Source organism: Gopherus flavomarginatus, chromosome 15 (genome assembly GCF_025201925.1).
Source record: "Gopherus flavomarginatus isolate rGopFla2 chromosome 15, rGopFla2.mat.asm, whole genome shotgun sequence".
Classification (NCBI taxonomy): Eukaryota; Metazoa; Chordata; order Testudines; family Testudinidae; genus Gopherus; species Gopherus flavomarginatus.
Genome location: NC_066631.1, coordinates 18,611,216 through 18,627,480, shown reverse-complemented (window position 1 = coordinate 18,627,480; position 16,265 = coordinate 18,611,216). Strand labels below are relative to the sequence as shown.

The 16,265-nt window shown below is 44.2% G+C and overlaps 1 protein-coding gene across 14 annotated transcripts in view; it reads left to right on the top strand.

Moving 5' to 3' along the window:
• Positions 1-16,265, top strand: part of FBRSL1 (fibrosin like 1) — a 760,769-nt gene that overhangs the window by 215,703 nt on the left and 528,801 nt on the right. For all 14 annotated transcript variants that reach the window (XM_050924090.1, XM_050924082.1, XM_050924093.1 and 11 more), the window contains exon 2: positions 4,557-4,757. In XM_050924090.1, coding sequence (XP_050780047.1) covers positions 4,557-4,757 — 201 coding nt within the window. The remainder of the gene's footprint in view (positions 1-4,556; positions 4,758-16,265) is intronic.

Genomic DNA, 16,265 nt, shown 5'->3' with positions numbered 1-16,265 from the left:
CACAGGAGAAGCAATGGTGGAAGAGAAGGCTGATCTCAAGCAGTGCTTCCTCCTGCTTCCTCTGTGAGGCTGCTGAGTGGAGATACGAGCTCTTTACTCACTAGCACACACACAGTGCTAGACTCAGCCAGCACGGGGAGGGGGACAGAGGCAAGAATTCAGCTTTCCTCCTGCCAGTTGCAAACCAGGCAAGGATGATGTGCTGCCTTCCCCATGTAGCTGGGCCAAGTGGATGAGAAAGAAAGGACACTCACCAGTTCTTTCCAGTGTGACGGGTAGGAGAAAGTAAAGGTGGTGCTATGAGGACAGAGACGACTCCTCATTGGGGATTGGTAAACTGGGATGCAGTGGGACAGAGGGGACTGGGGGGAGGCAGAGATGGGGATCCCACAGGTCTCCCCATGGGCACCTGTCCCCTCCTGCACAATCCCCAACCCTGTATCGTTTATGTTCTGCCGCACACGGTAGGTGGAAGTGGTCCTGTGACCCAAATCCCACAATCCTTTGCACACAGTTTCACTTCCCGGGTTATGTACAAATATTCTCAGAGAGGAAGAGTGAACTTGTAGTCCTGGGTTATGGCTGAGAGGTCTGAGATTTTTTCCTTGGCTCTGGCATATGTGCTCTGAGGGCTTGTCTACATCAGAAAGTTGCAGCGCTGGTGAGGGAGTTACAGCGCTGCAACTTAGGAGGTGTACACATCTGCAGGGCACCACCAGCGCTGCAACTCCCTGTTTGCAGCGCTGGCCGTACTCCCGTTTTGTCTCGGGTGTAGAGGATCCACCGCTGGTGATCCAGCGCTGGTAATCAAATATAGACACTTACCAGCGCTTTTCTTGACCTCCGTGGAATAAGCAGGTATCCCAGCATACCTGAGGAAGCCTCTGGTAATCAAGCTGGTCTCCTTCCCCGGTTTGCTCTCGCGTTCCCCGAACCCCGAGCAAGCAGGTCTCCTTCCCTGCGGTTTGCTGGGTGGTTCCGGGAACGCGAGAGCAAACCGGGAAAGGAGACCAGCTTCGCCGCGGTTTGCTCTCGCGTTCCCCGAACCCCGAGCAAGCAGGTCTCCTTCCCTGCGGTTTGCTGGGTGGTTCCGGGAACGCGAGAGCAAACCGCGGCGAAGCTGGTCTCCTTTCCCGGTTTGCTCTCGCGTTCCCGGAACCACCCAGCAAACCGCAGGGAAGGAGACCTGCTTGCTCGGGGTTCGGGGAACGCGAGAGCAAACCGCGGCGAAGCTGGTCTTCTTTCCCGGGTTTGCTCTCGCGTTCCCCGAACCACCCAGCAAACCGCAGGGAAGGAGACCTGCTTGTTCGGGGGTTCGGGGAACGAGAGAGCAAACCGGGAAAGGAGACCAGCTTCGCCGCGGTTTGCTCTCGCGTTCCCCGAACCTCCCTTGAAGCCGCCCAACAGCGCTGCAGTGTGGCCACATCTAACACCACTTGCAGCGCTGGTTGCTGTAAGTGTGGCCACTCTGCAGCGCTGGCCCTATACAGCTGTACTAATACAGCTTTAACAACCAGCACTGCAAAATTTTAGATGTAGACATGGCCTGAGACTGGATAAGCCACTCAATCCCTTTAAAAGTCAGTTTCCTTGTGAGGAAAATATAAGTAATAACCTTAATCACAGGGCATTGTGCATCTTAATTCATTAACGTTTGTAAAATACTTTGAGGCTAGGTGCGGTAGAAGCAAATGTGGCCTTGATCCAGTTGTGATGGCATCCCCTAAATTCATTTCACACTCACTTCTGTGATGGAACAAACCTCAAATCTCTAAACAAAACTGTGAACTTCCAAGCAGTGAACTTTGCATGAAACCATTAATGACACCAGTCGAAGTGTACGGGGAAGTTTTGTAAACCTAACAGAACTGGTCAGTGAATATGATCTGAACATTAAGGATGTGTGTGGGGGGGGGGAGGGCATTCTGTTAGGCACTGCCATTAGTGCCTTAGAAAATCTCCCCATAAATTCATACGAAAAGTTGGAACCAAGACAAGTTTCCAGTGGCTTTTGTTTCTAATATTTTACATGGCTATTTGAGCATCAGTTGACTAGCAGGGCAATGTAATTTCCAGTTATGTTACTTTCTGATTAGTTATCGGAGCTTAAAAAGTCATTTTCTGTCTTAGCAACATCCCAGCAAGTGGGAGGCTGTGGCCTTCTCTAAGTGGCATCGCAAACTGTTGCTTTGGAGAGAGATCTTCAAACTGAAAACCCCAGATAAGTTCCTAATTCTGGCATTTACAGAGAGCAACCATTTTCCTGGGGCTCCCTCCCTACTTACAGGTTTAGCCGGCAGTACCATAGTCCATTTTGCTCTGCACTTCTAAGGGACATTGCTTATTCTTACAATGTGTTCTTTAGTGTGTGTGTCTGTGTCTGTGTGTGTGTAAGGAGATGCTGTTAGCCCCTTAAACAACCTTAGGCTAAACTATACAGTGATTTGGCTGTGTGTGTAACAGTTGAGTGTCGACTTAGCTGAGGATAGAAAATTAGTTGTCTCACTGGTCCCTTCCCCCCACTTTTTGTTGCTGTTATGAACAGATTCAAACTTATATGTTTATGCATCTCATTAGAATGTCAGTGCATCATCGAACTGCAGAAGGAAAGAAAACTGTAAGTGGTGAATGATTTGAAATGAAAACAGCGTGATGCAAACTTAAGCCACGTCCAGACTAGGAAATAAAATCGATTTTAGATACGCAACTTCAGCTACGAGAATAACGTAGCTGAAGTCGAATTTCTAAAATCGAGGTACTCACCAGTCTGGACGGGGCGGCATCGATGTCCGCGGCTCTCCGCGTCGATTCCGGAACTCCGTTCGGATTGATGGAGTTCCGGAATCGATGTAAGCGCGCTCGGGGATCGATACACCGCGTCCAGACTAGACGCGATATATCGATCCCCGAGCAATCGATTTTAACCCGCCGATGCCGCGGGTTAGTCTGGACGAGGGCTTAGCCCTCGTCCAGACTAACCCGCGGCATCGGCGGGTTAAAATCGATTGCTCGGGGATCGATATATCGCGTCTAGTCTGGACGCGGTGTATCGATCCCCGAGCGCGCTTACATCGATTCCGGAACTCCATCAATCCGAACGGAGTTCCGGAATCGACGCGGAGAGCCGCGGACATCGATGGCGCCCCGTCCAGACTGGTGAGTATCTCGATTTTAGAAATTCGACTTCAGCTACGTTATTCCCGTAGCTGAAGTTGCGTATCTAAAATCGATTTTAATTCCTAGTCTGGACGTGGCCTCAGAAGCCCAATCTGCAAATTTAAAAGAGGGGAAAATAGTATAGAACAGCCAGCAGGGCATTTTGTCCCAATTCCCAGCGTATCCTTTGGTGTGGTGCTTTGGGTTTCAACGTATAGGAGACTGATGTAACTTTTGCTGCATTGAAGGTGTGTGTAGGCCAATATGAATGGGTGCGCTATTGTGAATTCCATCCACACAGATATGAATTTAGATGAAGTGATTGTGACCGAGTCAGAAGGAGTGGCCTGAGGATTGAAAAAGAACCAAGGTTTAACTGTCTGAAGTTGACAAGTCATGATTAGTAGAGGTTTTAATGCATCTCCTAATCTCATTCAGTTAGCTCAAATGAAAAATTAATAGGAATGGTGAGTCTGCAAAGCATTTGAGAGAGTTTAGTCTTTGATGCTTAGGTGGTCTCACAAAAGGTGTGGCAGAAATCTAGCTGTCTAGAACTATATAGCCACAACTATGGAGTATTTTTGTATGTTGTTTCTTGTAATAGCCAGTTCTTTGCAGAACATTTTTCCATGTGTGTTTTTGCATATTTTTTTTCCAGTAGTCAACTTGATTCCATTCTTTGAGGTGCCTTTTTCTTTAACCCCACTAAATTATGCTCTTCACAAATGTACTGTAATGTATCCTTTGCTCTGCTCTGGATCTTTCTATGCTGACTTTGTTTTACTGCACACCATGCCAGTGTCTTCAGTGTTTTGCCTTCAAAGTGTGCGTTCTGGCCCTGATTCGGAAGGCTCTTACACGCTTGCTTAACTTGAATCACACGTTTAAATCCCTTTGACTTTAGCATCCCTATTCAGGAAAGCACATATGCATTTGGCAGACTTCTTTCCCCAACAAGGATGCTTTTCTGAATCAGGGCCTCTATGCCGTATTCAGTTCAGAGGTTTATATGTCACTGGCTATGTTAGTGCCGAGCAAACCTTACAGAGCTTGCTTCTGAGATGTTTGGGTGCTTATGAGTGAAGTGTAGCTTTTGAATTAGTCAGAAGGGAACCCGTTGTCATAACTAGTTCTCTGAAGCTGTTTCCCACATAGCCTGGAGAAAATTCATCCACTTTAATGTAATGTTTGTTTGTATTGCAGAGGAATAGGTTGCTCATTTTCAGCTTCTCTCTTAAAAGAAAGTCCTATTTTAATTTTTTATTTGACATTTAGATTGCTTTAGAACAGAAGGGCAGGTTGGACCCACTGTGCTAGGTGCTGTGGAAACATATAGTAAATTCTAGTCCTTACCGCAAGGAGCTTAAAGGTTTTACTTTTTATTTTTTTCCTCTCCACAGAAGGACATGTCATTAAAGCCTCAGGAGCGAAAGGAAAAATGGGAGAGGCATCCAGGAAAGAAACCACGAGAATCCGAAAACTATGTGTCCGCAGAGCCCAGTGAAAATGGCCATAATAATGATGCCGGGAGCTCTGAGAGAGAGACTGAACGAGGCAAAGAGAGGGTGAAGAAGAAACACCCCTTGAAGATATCCAAGCAGGTAGGGGAATTCTTTTGCCTCTGAAGTGACTGTGTCCTAGTATAGGCTGTCTTCTTTCTCCTGGGTGGAAGCTGTTAATGTGTCTGTTTTAAAATCTCCTGACTAATTGTACTAGGCGCTGTAATGTCTCGTGTGTGGATTCTAGTCAAGTGAGTAGACATGAGTGGTAGGAAATTCCATTGGTTAAAATGAAAAAACGAGTGCACCATGAGAGAGACAAACTACCCTGTAGTTCTGCATCTCCAGCAAAGTTTGGTAACTCGCACAGTAAGCCCTCGTCCAGACTAACCCGCGGCATCGGCGGGTTAAAATCGATTGCTCGGGGATCGATATATCGCGTCTAGTCTGGACGCGGTGTATCGATCCCCGAGCGCGCTTACATCGATTCCGGAACTCCATCAATCCGAACGGAGTTCCGGAATCGACGCGGAGAGCCGCGGACATCGATGGCGCCCCGTCCAGACTGGTGAGTATCTCGATTTTAGAAATTCGACTTCAGCTACGTTATTCACGTAGCTGAAGTTGCGTATCTAAAATCGATTTTAATTTCTAGTCTGGACGTGGCCTCAGTGACACAAATGCAGTGTGCATGTTAGGCTGTGATCCAGTCATCTCCATTGGTGTGATCCAACTGTCATCTCCACTGGTGCCTAGGATTGGGGAATGCAGGGTTGTTAATGCATATCTGGGGCTTAGCAAATGTGACACCAGCATGCACATCATGAATCAAGTTCCTCTGCATGCTGCCAAACAGTGAATTAAGACTGAGGGGAGCATTATAGGAGTTAAGAAATGAAAATAGAGACAGAAGAAAGGGTTTGTCCCTTCCTTCTCATGCCGCATACAGTTTCCTTGTGCATTTGAAACCAGGCAATGCATTAATACGCTCTAGTAGTGGTCTAGATGTCATAGTCACCCTTGAATGCCACAAGCATGAGGAACGTGGCCTCAAAAGCTCTTGTCTGAACCAGTCTGTGTGTTTTTTATAGCCAGAGGAGTGAAGAAGGAAAGGCGCAAGGGATTGGCAGGCTGTTTACCACTTACTGCAGCTCAACTGGGAGATTTGTTGGGGGCTTGAAATCCACATAGCACAGCAGAGTATATCTGAGGCCACGTCCAGACTAGAAATTAAAATCGATTTTAGATACGCAACTTCAGCTACGTGAATAACGTAGCTGAAGTCGAATTTCTAAAATCGAGATACTCACCAGTCTGGACGGGGCGCCATCGATGTCCGCGGCTCTCCGCGTCGATTCCGGAACTCCGTTCGGATTGATGGAGTTCCGGAATCGATGTAAGCGCGCTCGGGGATCGATACACCGCGTCCAGACTAGACGCGATATATCGATCCCCGAGCAATCGATTTTAACCCGCCGATGCCGCGGGTTAGTCTGGACGAGGGCTAAGAGCAAGCACTTGCTAAGTACCTGTTACCTAGGGCCAAATGGAAATTAGCAGCGTGACCAACATATTTGTCCTTACCAAGCTAAGAAGTAAATGTGCAATTGAAAAGTATTTGCAGATGTACTGCTTAGTACTCCAGAGAAAGGAGCTTATTCAAATAAGCAGGACAAGCCTTCCCTTCTATGGGTGGGGATTTTGCACGTGTCTCAGATGACAACAAAAGTTTAGATTCTGTGGTCATTGTAAGTGTTTTTAATTGAATTATAGATTTTTAAGGCCAGAAGAGATCGTTATGGTCATGGACTCTGATCTCCCACATTACGCACGCCACGGAACTTTATCAAGTGATTTCTGGGTTGAGCCCAGTAACTTGTGGTTGAACTTGAGCATGTCTTTTAGAAAGACACTGGACCGAATCTTGAGCTAGACTCTTAAGTTCATGTCTGTGCTTACAGCAGCACAGTCGTATTGGTACAGCTCACGGAGCCGCGTTGTGCCAACAGAACAGAGCTGTCCTGTTAACATAATAAAACCAGCTCAATGAGCAGTGGTAACTGTATCAGCAAGAGACACTAGCACTTATGTCGCTCAGGGTGTGTGTGTTTTTTCACACCCTTGAGTGACAAGAGTTTTGCCGACATAAGTGCTAGTGTAGACATGGCCTTAGTGACAGAGAGTTTACCTTGCAATCTGTTCTGATGGTTAACTACTCTGGTGTCTTTTCTGTTTGTGTTTTGATTTTCAAAATGGATTGCTATTAGGGATGAGGAAAATATTCACAACAAATGACTTATCTGACAAATCTAGCTTCATTTTTCTGCTTGTGGACATTTTGGTTGCAAATCAATTTCCTCCAGTCAGATTGGTAGTGGTTGGGGTGTTTTTTGGAGATTTTGAAAACTCTCCGAAGTTATCACAAACACTTTGTTTCCAGGATTCATTCAGTATGCGATATATAAAATCTGAGCTGAGTGTCTTGTTTATGATTGTTCAGATTAGTCACATAGTATTTTGATTCCCCAGTTGGGTAAGCATGCAGTCGTGTCCAATCCAAATGCTTAACGTGTGAATTTAAATTTCATTTTCCACAGATACTTGCATTTTACATTTGAAATCTGCTTTCTGTGAATATTTGGACCATTAAAACACTTTGTTCAGATGTTTGTAGAAAAGGAGTGCAAAAACGATGTGATTACAGCCAAAGCTAGCTCTCTTTTACTGATCTCGTCAGTCTAACCAATTAATGCTGCAGAGATGTTTATGCTAAACATTCATTTGGGTGGCAGCTTAGAAAATATTCACCTGCGGGTTAAAAATGCATAAACTAGACTGTTCTTTGAGACTTAAGCTAAAATTCTATCAGTTCATTGCTGTTTAGGTAAATTCACTCATACCTGAAATCTACTAGGCATTGATCCAAAATGCTGCAGGGAGTGAGGCTAGTGATTCAGTAGGTATCACTTATCCCTGAGTCAGTAATGAACCAATGCCCCTGCATGATGTACTGGAGAATGTACTGTTGAGTTGCCATCTTTTAGATGAAATGTAAAACCAAGGTTTCCAACACTTGTGGTCCCGAAGGATCTTATGACACTTTCCTAGCAACCACAAGGGTCAAAAAGCCTTGATGTCCTGGCCAAATTCCAGTTTGAGTCATTACATTCTGCTGCCTGATTTTGCCTAATTCTTAATTTGCCTCGGTACATCATGAATAATGAAGACATATCAAAAGTTACCTGCATTTTCTTCCAGCTACGGTTGCGATTGCCACTGATATTAAACAGTAACATCTCTCGTATTCCAAGTCCTCCCCCCGCATTGTTCCTACATCTTTTCTTGGTTCATTGTCTGCATAGTCTCTCCTGCTTCTCTGTAGGTAGAAGTAACAAGCTTCTGTAGGGGGCAGGGAGGTTACATGGAGAGAGTAAAACAAAACCTGTGATGAATGACCCATTAAACCACAATTAGCCTGTTGGAGCAAGTTGTGTTCAGAGTCCAGTGTATTCTCAATATGGTGCACACCAGTATTTAAGGCTATAGAGATAAGTGCTTATTGCAGATATACTCTGTAGTCTTCCTGGTTGTTAATGACTCGATTAGATGAACTGTGCTTTACTCAGGTGTAACAAGTAAAACCATTTTTCTCTTAGCACAAGCTTTTTGAAATTTATATTCAATTATGCTTTTTTTTAAAACCCTGCTTTCTTTTTTTGCGTGTTTTTTATAGCCATGAAATTCATGCCCAGATCTAATATCCTCCAAGTTCAGGGCTGTTATGTTTCAAATCCACTCTAGAAATAATGGGCTTGATCTAAATTTTCCCAGGGTTTTGGGATGGTTAGCGTCTGAGGTTCCAGTCTGTGCTCTCCCCTAATTTGGTAAATTTACTATAACTGACACTAATTGTATTGATGCATGTTTTTATTTAAGACACTGCTGGTCTACTTGAAGCCTCACACTCTCTCTCATCCCTTCTCTTTGCTAAGCTATTGAATTGTCATCCTTTCTGTGAAGCCTCCTTTAATAAATCAAATTGGGCATTATAATTATGGCGCTCTGCTAATCCTTGTAGAGAGGTGCAAAGTGGTAAGCTGATTTGAGTGCCAGGTTATCTGGTTTGTTTAGGAAATTAGATTAATACTTCACTCTTTTTTCAACAAAGTGAATGTCCAAATTCCTATGTACCTCAGATTATTTTGTTCTTTTTTTCACTTCGGGATATAGAGAAAAGTGGTTTAATAGCTTTTACATCCTGCAGAAACCATATAGAGAGAATGCAGGGCATTGTGGGCATTTTGTATGACATAGGGATAATTAGCCAAAGATTTACATGTCTGTGGGTTTGTTCTATTCTGCTCTGTCGCCTTCTTTTCACACCCTCCTCTAAGTTTTTTTGCTACTGCATTCATAGCAGGGATGATGCATCACCATGTTGGTTTAAGTATCAGGGGGTAGCCGTGTTAGTCTGTATCCACAAAAACAACAAGGTGTCTGGTGGCGCCTTAAAGACTAACAGATTTATTTGGGCATAAGCTTTCGTGGGTAAGAAGTGGTTTTTTACCTGCGAAAGCGTATGCCCAAATAAATCTGTTAATCTTTAAGGTGCCACTGGGCTCCTTGTTGTTTGTGTTGGTTTAAGGCAGCTGTGTCAGAACTGTTGCTCTCTGACTGGTGATGAAGAAGTCTTTGGGAAGCATACTGCAGCATCAGGGATAGCTAAAGAAATGAGGGATTGTCCAAAAATACAACAAACCTTGAACGGGGCTAGAGCCCTCACACAGCAGCACCTTCTTCGCCAGAAGCTGGATACAGGCAGCCCCACCCACAAAAAGAAGGCTTCTTTCTATTTTCTTTTCCTCCCAGCCTCTCCTCTCTCTCTCATAACATATCCATCTGTATCCCTGCTTGTGGGCGTGGGGAAGTTCTCTGCACTACAACCAAAGACCCTGGAAATCAATAAGATCTGTCCAGCCGACTAGCTCATCCCTCTGCGAGTGCCAGTACCACCTCTACACTATATTTTAAAGTTAAGATTGGGTGAAGCATGAGAAACGCAGTCACCGTTGTGGCTTGCATTACTCATCTTGAGAGGCTGTTCCGTAACCCAAGAGAAGAGATCTCCTCTAAGAAAGATTCCTGATATTTAATCTGAAAACTGTCCGTCTTTATTTTTTGTTTTATTAGTCTAGGTTATACCCCCTTGCACTGCCCTAAAGGATTTTTATTCTGTTATCTCCTTAGCTGTCCCTTAGCCAAACTGTGTCTATTTCTCTTTTCCTTCTAAATCCATCTGTCTACCCCTCTGACTGTTTTTGCTGCTTTCTTTTTCTGCTGAAATCCTTCCAGCTTTCTAGTCTCTGTCTGGAAATGAAGTGCCCAGAACTGAGTTAATGTAGCTGCTGTTGTGCCAAGCATTGTGACCCAGTGGCACTCTGTATGCAGCCCAGAGTTGTGCTGGTCTTTTGTGCTACTGCATCGCACTGCCAAGAACAAGTTAATAGAAAAGAGTTGGTGCTGCTAAAAGTTAGCTAGCTACAAGCACTGTGGCCAGGCAAGTCAGAAGTAGCGTATTGTGTTGAATGTTTGTTTATATGCTGCTGCAGTGACAATGGGATACTATACAGCAAGCACCATTCAGCATGGAGATTACCATTTTTCACCTCATCCTTCTCTTTTACGCTCACCATTTAAAGGTCCCAAGGTGAGAAGGCATCACAAGAGACTGACAAGAGGAAAAAAAAGGTTTCATTCACATCTTTGGTGTGAGTGTAGGTGTAGTGCTTATGAGTGGGGCTGGGTTGGGACCATCTAGGAAGCTGAAATCCTCGTTGTCCACGGAGGAGATGCAGCATGGCATATGAGAGTGTAGACTTCCTGATGCTGAGCCACCAGTGTGACTTAACCCTGTCTTTGGGGGACCAGGGACTCATGTCGATGTGGAATGAGATTGCAGAACTAGCATGATAATTAATGCGGGTTGTCATAGGGGCTCTTGCTGGGTTGGAATCTCCAAATGAGTTTCACATGTATTTTTGTTTGTTTACTTGTTTAAATTACTTACAGGCTTTTTGTAGTGCTCATCACCTTAATATTCCAGGCACATTAATTAATAGGCCACTAAATAGCCATCGAATGATATCCACTTCCAGTCACAACTGACTTGGCATAGATTTGAACAGAAGAGCTAGAGGTGAAAGACTCTCTGTATTACAATCAGGCCTCTGACATGATATGTTCAAACAGATAAAATGGTCAGATAAAAATTGTGTTGACAATATGCTTTGTGCTCAGACTTTATTCCCTACCCCTTTTTGTACTGTTGATACAAATTAAGAATATAATTAACAACCCGTACAGCACAGAACGTTTGGGTTTTTTTTTCATTTCACTGCATTTGAACAGTAAAATTAGACAGGTCAGTTTCTTTGTTTCTTGGTGGTTTTACCTTTTTATTTAGCAGATTCTGTTTGTTTTCACAGAACATTTAAAAACAAAACAAATGAAAAACTGTTCTGGTAGCCTCTTTTAATCAAACATTTCTGTTTGTATTATTGGAGCTTCTAAAATCAGGTCCACATTTTGGTCTTTTTTTGGTGGTGGTGGTTGTTGTAAGTATATAAATCTAAATTTTGGGCTAAAAGCTATTTGGCAGCAAATCTTTTAATATGCGTATGTCATTACTTTAAGAGTTACACCATTAATCAGATACTTATTAGTAAAAGAAAGATTTTATGCTTTGGTTAAGATGCCTGGAAATATCCAGTGTTGTTGACTGAGTTTGCAACCTCGATTCCCTTAAGCTTATGCCAAAATGAGGAAAAAACACTTAGGGATTGATCCTGTAAGGTGCTGAGTACTCTGACTCCAATGCAGCAAAAGACTGACCGTGTTCATGTTTAAGCATGTGAACAGTCCCATTGGCTTCAGAGCCCTTAATGAGGATGCAGAGCAGGGAACCCTGTCACAGGGGGATTTTCATTGGTGGTCCTTAGTTCAGGCTGAGAGCTGCTACACTATGAAGACACAGATGGTCTTCCCTGATTCTCTCATAGTAATCTGCGAATACGGAGAGCTCACAGCTGCCTGCAGAACCACTGGGGAGGCCCAGCACAAAGTACTGAAATGGGCAATACAGTATTTAGTCATTAGGTTTGCTAATCCAAGGCCTAAAATCAGGCTCATTTCAACCAATAGCAATCTGCTTGCACTGTTAGGAACTAATTTAAAAATCTGTTTTAAGTCCTGGTTATGCACTTTGTATTCTGTTTTCTGCATCAAAGTGCAGGGAAACAATGGGCATAGCACAGCAGTGGCAGCAGTAAAAAAAAAAAACAAACATCATAAATAAATACTGTGTGTTTATTTTCCAACTCAAATCTGGCTACTATAAATATGTGCTGTTATTTTAAAAGAATTTACCCAGTGGTTTTAAAGATTCTTCAAGTCTGTGTGGAGGATAACCCTACTGTACATTAGAGAGAGAGAGAGAGAGCTAGATAGACTTCGCTTGTCTGATGTATCTCTAAGTGCATTACAAACCTTAAGCAATTAAGGTTTCTAATATCACCATAACATAGACAGTGGACAACTTCATTTGTCGCTGAAATGCAGCCACCTCTTCTGTGGAACGCAGCAACTGTTTTAACAGATTTCTGTAACACTACACATCAGGACAAATAGTGTTGGGGGGGTGAGGGATTGGAGTGGGGAGAAGCCATATCCACTGGAAACTACCAGGGGAATTTAAAGAGGCACAGTGCGGTCACGTGAGTTGGCCTGTAGCCAGGACATTCAGGTTAGAATATGTTCAAAATTTGGAATGTTTCCAATTAAAATTGGAAGCTCAAATCGGAAGGAATTTTGAGTTTCCTGTTGTTCGAGGGTTTCTTCTGCAAAGTGGGGTCCCGTGTATCTCTCCAGATCCAATCCAGTTTTAAACCACCACCTACCCATTCTCTGGGCCCTGCGTTGCATCTGGCATGATGTACAGTGAGAGGAAGGATTACCTTGCAATTAAGAAATAGAACTGAGGATCAGGAGACTTGAGTTCCATTCCCAGCTCCCCTCTGCTCTCAGGATGTCACCAGTGACTTCAGTGGGCTCGGGATCAGGCAATTAGGCTGTGCCTGCAGTGTTCGATTCCCCTCCCCTGCTCAAAAACTCCCACCATTACTCCCACCAGTTCAACTCCACCAGCAGCAGTATCAGTATCAGCACCAGTGTAGAGAGGGTTCCAGATGGCCCCTGGCATTTTATTAACATGTGAGGGAAGCCCCAGGAGTTAAGATGCCAGCAGCCACCAACACCTTGTTTATGTTAGTGCTCCCAGTGTTACCGGTGGTGGAGTTCAACCAATGGTGGCAACTTTAAAAAAATTATTCCTAGCGTAGGCAAGGCCTTAATCACTGTTTCCTCATACGTAAAGTAAAAATGGTTCGCACGCAGCAGTGGTGAGTGTAATGATCTAAAGGAAAAGTACTCAGGCATTGGTGAGCTGAACGATTGGGAGCAGGCGCGGCTCCAGGCACCAGCATGCCAAGCGCGTGCTTGGGGCAGCAAGCCACGAGGGGGCGCTCTGCCGATCGCCGCAAGGGCAGCAGGCAGGTTGCCTTCGGTGGCATGCCTGTGGAGGGTCCGCAGGTGCCATGGCTTCGGTGGACCTCCCACAGGCTTGCCGCCGAATCCGCGGGACCAGGTACCTCCTGCAGGCAAGCTGCCAAAGGCATCCTGCCTGCCGTGCTTGGGGCGGCAAAATACCTAGAGCCGCCCCTGCTTAGGAAAAAAGATATCAGATTCAGCATTCCTCTCCCAACATCCCTTCTTCAGAACATCTACCTCCTGAGACTCCCAGCAAGGCCTCCGACAACACCAAGGAAGACATGACTTGACATTCCTGAGATTTCCAAAGTAAAAAACCAAACAGAAAATAAAAACTGGTGGGAAAACAACTTGTGAAGTCTTGTGTGTGTGTGTGTGTGTGTATAATGAAAATAAAAAAAGAGGACACAAATTCCTTTTCAGGTCACCTTTAACTCTTCTGTCTAGTCATTAGCTGATCAGCGGAGACCACAGATAGGTCATGACAGGTTAAATATAGCCTCAGTCTTGGAGCAGAATATGTAGTTGTTTGCTAAGTAGATGTGAATGGATCTCATTACAATGGCTTATTTGAAATTAAGAGATATAAAGGAAATTTCATTGCTAACAACTTTTATGGCATCAGACCCCATAAAAAGGTGGTTGGTGGTCATTGCTTACATTGTTATAAAAGAAGAGCTAAATGGTTTGTAATTTAGAGAAGTGGATTTAATTACATGAAGTAATTTACAGAAAGCTATAACTGCTTGTATCTATCTGGCTTGTATTTAATTGGCTAGTGCAATGCAAAAGTCCTTTTACTTTTTTTCTTTTCGAACTCTTTCTTTTTTTTAATTTGCTTTGGGAGTGGGAGAAGGCAGAGGGTCACAAGTAGCACTTTGAAATGAAAGTCAGGGAAAAGCGGCCATTACATCTGTGTTGTTCTCTTCCGTCTCTTCCCATTCAATACTAGGCATGTTTCCTTATTGCAAAAGGACGACCCTGATTCGACCAGCTCCAGTGACAATGCATGCTGCCAGCTGGTCCATGAACTATGCGGAGTCACCAGCCAAACCTCTTGCAGAGTGGACGCGCTGCAGACAGCAGGTGCTATTGCAGCCTGGAAGCTGCAGGAGTAAACGTGCAGCGGCTGCATGGCTGGTTGCACCCTTGTTCTGGCTTGGCAGGGAGGAAGATTCTAAGTGCAGATTTGCGTCTTCATTCACTGGCCTTCAACCTCATTTAGATAGCTTTAAGTGAACTCTGAATTTCATGTACCAGGATTGAAGTTCCTTAGGGATAACTAATTGTAACTGCTCTGTTCTTATACCTTCTTGGGCTTTGCACATAATATCTTCAGGAAAAAACAAAGCCTCAGAACAATCATGGATAAAGTGTGGCTCTTTAATTAATGAGTAGCATTAATTCAGGCTGATGTCAGGTTCTTTGGTCTGCAACACAAACATAATCAACACCAACCGGGCAATATAGTCTGTCTAGGTTTTTATACTGTGCTGTTCACTGGGATAACTGATCCATCTAATCTGATCCAACTGATCTGTCCTTCTCTAATCTTTACTCAGGAAAGAAACAATAAAGCTACAGCCCTAGATGGGTCATTGCTGAGAGAGAATTAAATATATATTTCTAAAGAACTGTGAGTTATTTCAAACAGGCAGAACAAACTGTACTTGTTTGTTCCTAACCAGTGATCCCAATTTCCACAAAACTCTGTGAGAAATGTGAAGGTTTAACATGTCTGAATCAGTGCATCATGAGCTATGGCAGAAGCGATGGTGGTTGCCAGTTCTTGGGTAAAGTCTTTTAATGATGTTTGTCCAATTCAGTAGGGTTTTCTTGTGGAAGCATATCAAAGAAGATGCTGTTTTCCATCTTGCAGTGGCACTATCCTCACGAAGTGCAGCCTCAGGCTGTCTTGCAAACACCCCCTCCCTGTCTCTCTCTCTCTCCTTCTTTTTGCATTGATTCCTCGGGGAGCTGATTTTCATACTGCTAACTGATTGATGGTTTACATGAACTGTTGAGAATATGCACAGCTTGAGTAAGCACATCTTTGATTTGAAGACATCTCTTAGGTAAAATAAGCACTCCTTGTTCTGTGGTCCGTCAAGCCAGGTTACTCGTAGTTGTAGGGGTAATGCCTGAGGTCTATTTCTTTGGCTCAGGCAGCGTATGAAGCCCTTGGTATTTCCTCTGCAGTTTTACCTAACAGAGGAAGTTTAAAAAACTAAAATAAAATCATCAGGGAGTTTGAAAGCCTTTAAACTATTCCAAATTTGCTGGTGTATGGACTCCTGAGGGATAGTCATGTGTACATATTTGTAACTGAGAGATGAAATATGCACAAAGAAAAGATCACTTGAATACGACCTCTTTGCTTTTAAAGTTCTAAATTGATTTTCAGACTTTTTTTTAACAGGTTAGACTTTGGAATTAATTTGTTCATAAAAATAAATCCCACCAAGATGAATATTTCAAGTGCTAAGTGCCAGGAATGGGTCATATAAACCTCACTGTTAATGGGAGTTGGCCTGCTTTGTTTTTCAGTCACCCTGTTGAAAAATGACCGCTTGAGAGTTGCCTTATGTGCACAGGTGTAACACCGACAGATCCTGGTTGTTGGTGGGCGCGATTGAACCTGGGACCTATGGAGTTTAGTGCATGAGCTAAAAGCCAACTGGCTGTTAGCTAAGGCTGTAGAGCAGACTCAGGCCTTGGCTACACTCACACTTTACAGCGCTGCAACTGGGGTGTGAAAAAACACCCCCCTGAGCGCTGCAAGATACAGCGCTGTAAAGCGTTAGTGTAATCAGGGCAGCAGCGCTGGGAGCACGGCTCCCAGCGCTGCACGCTACACCCGTAAGGGATGTGGTTTACATGCAGCGCTGGGAGAGCTCTCTCCCAGCGCTGCCGCTCTGACTACACTCACACTTCAAAGCTCTGCCGGGGCAGCGCTTTGAGATTCCAAATGTAGCCATACCCTCATTTTCTCTCTCTCGAAGGCCT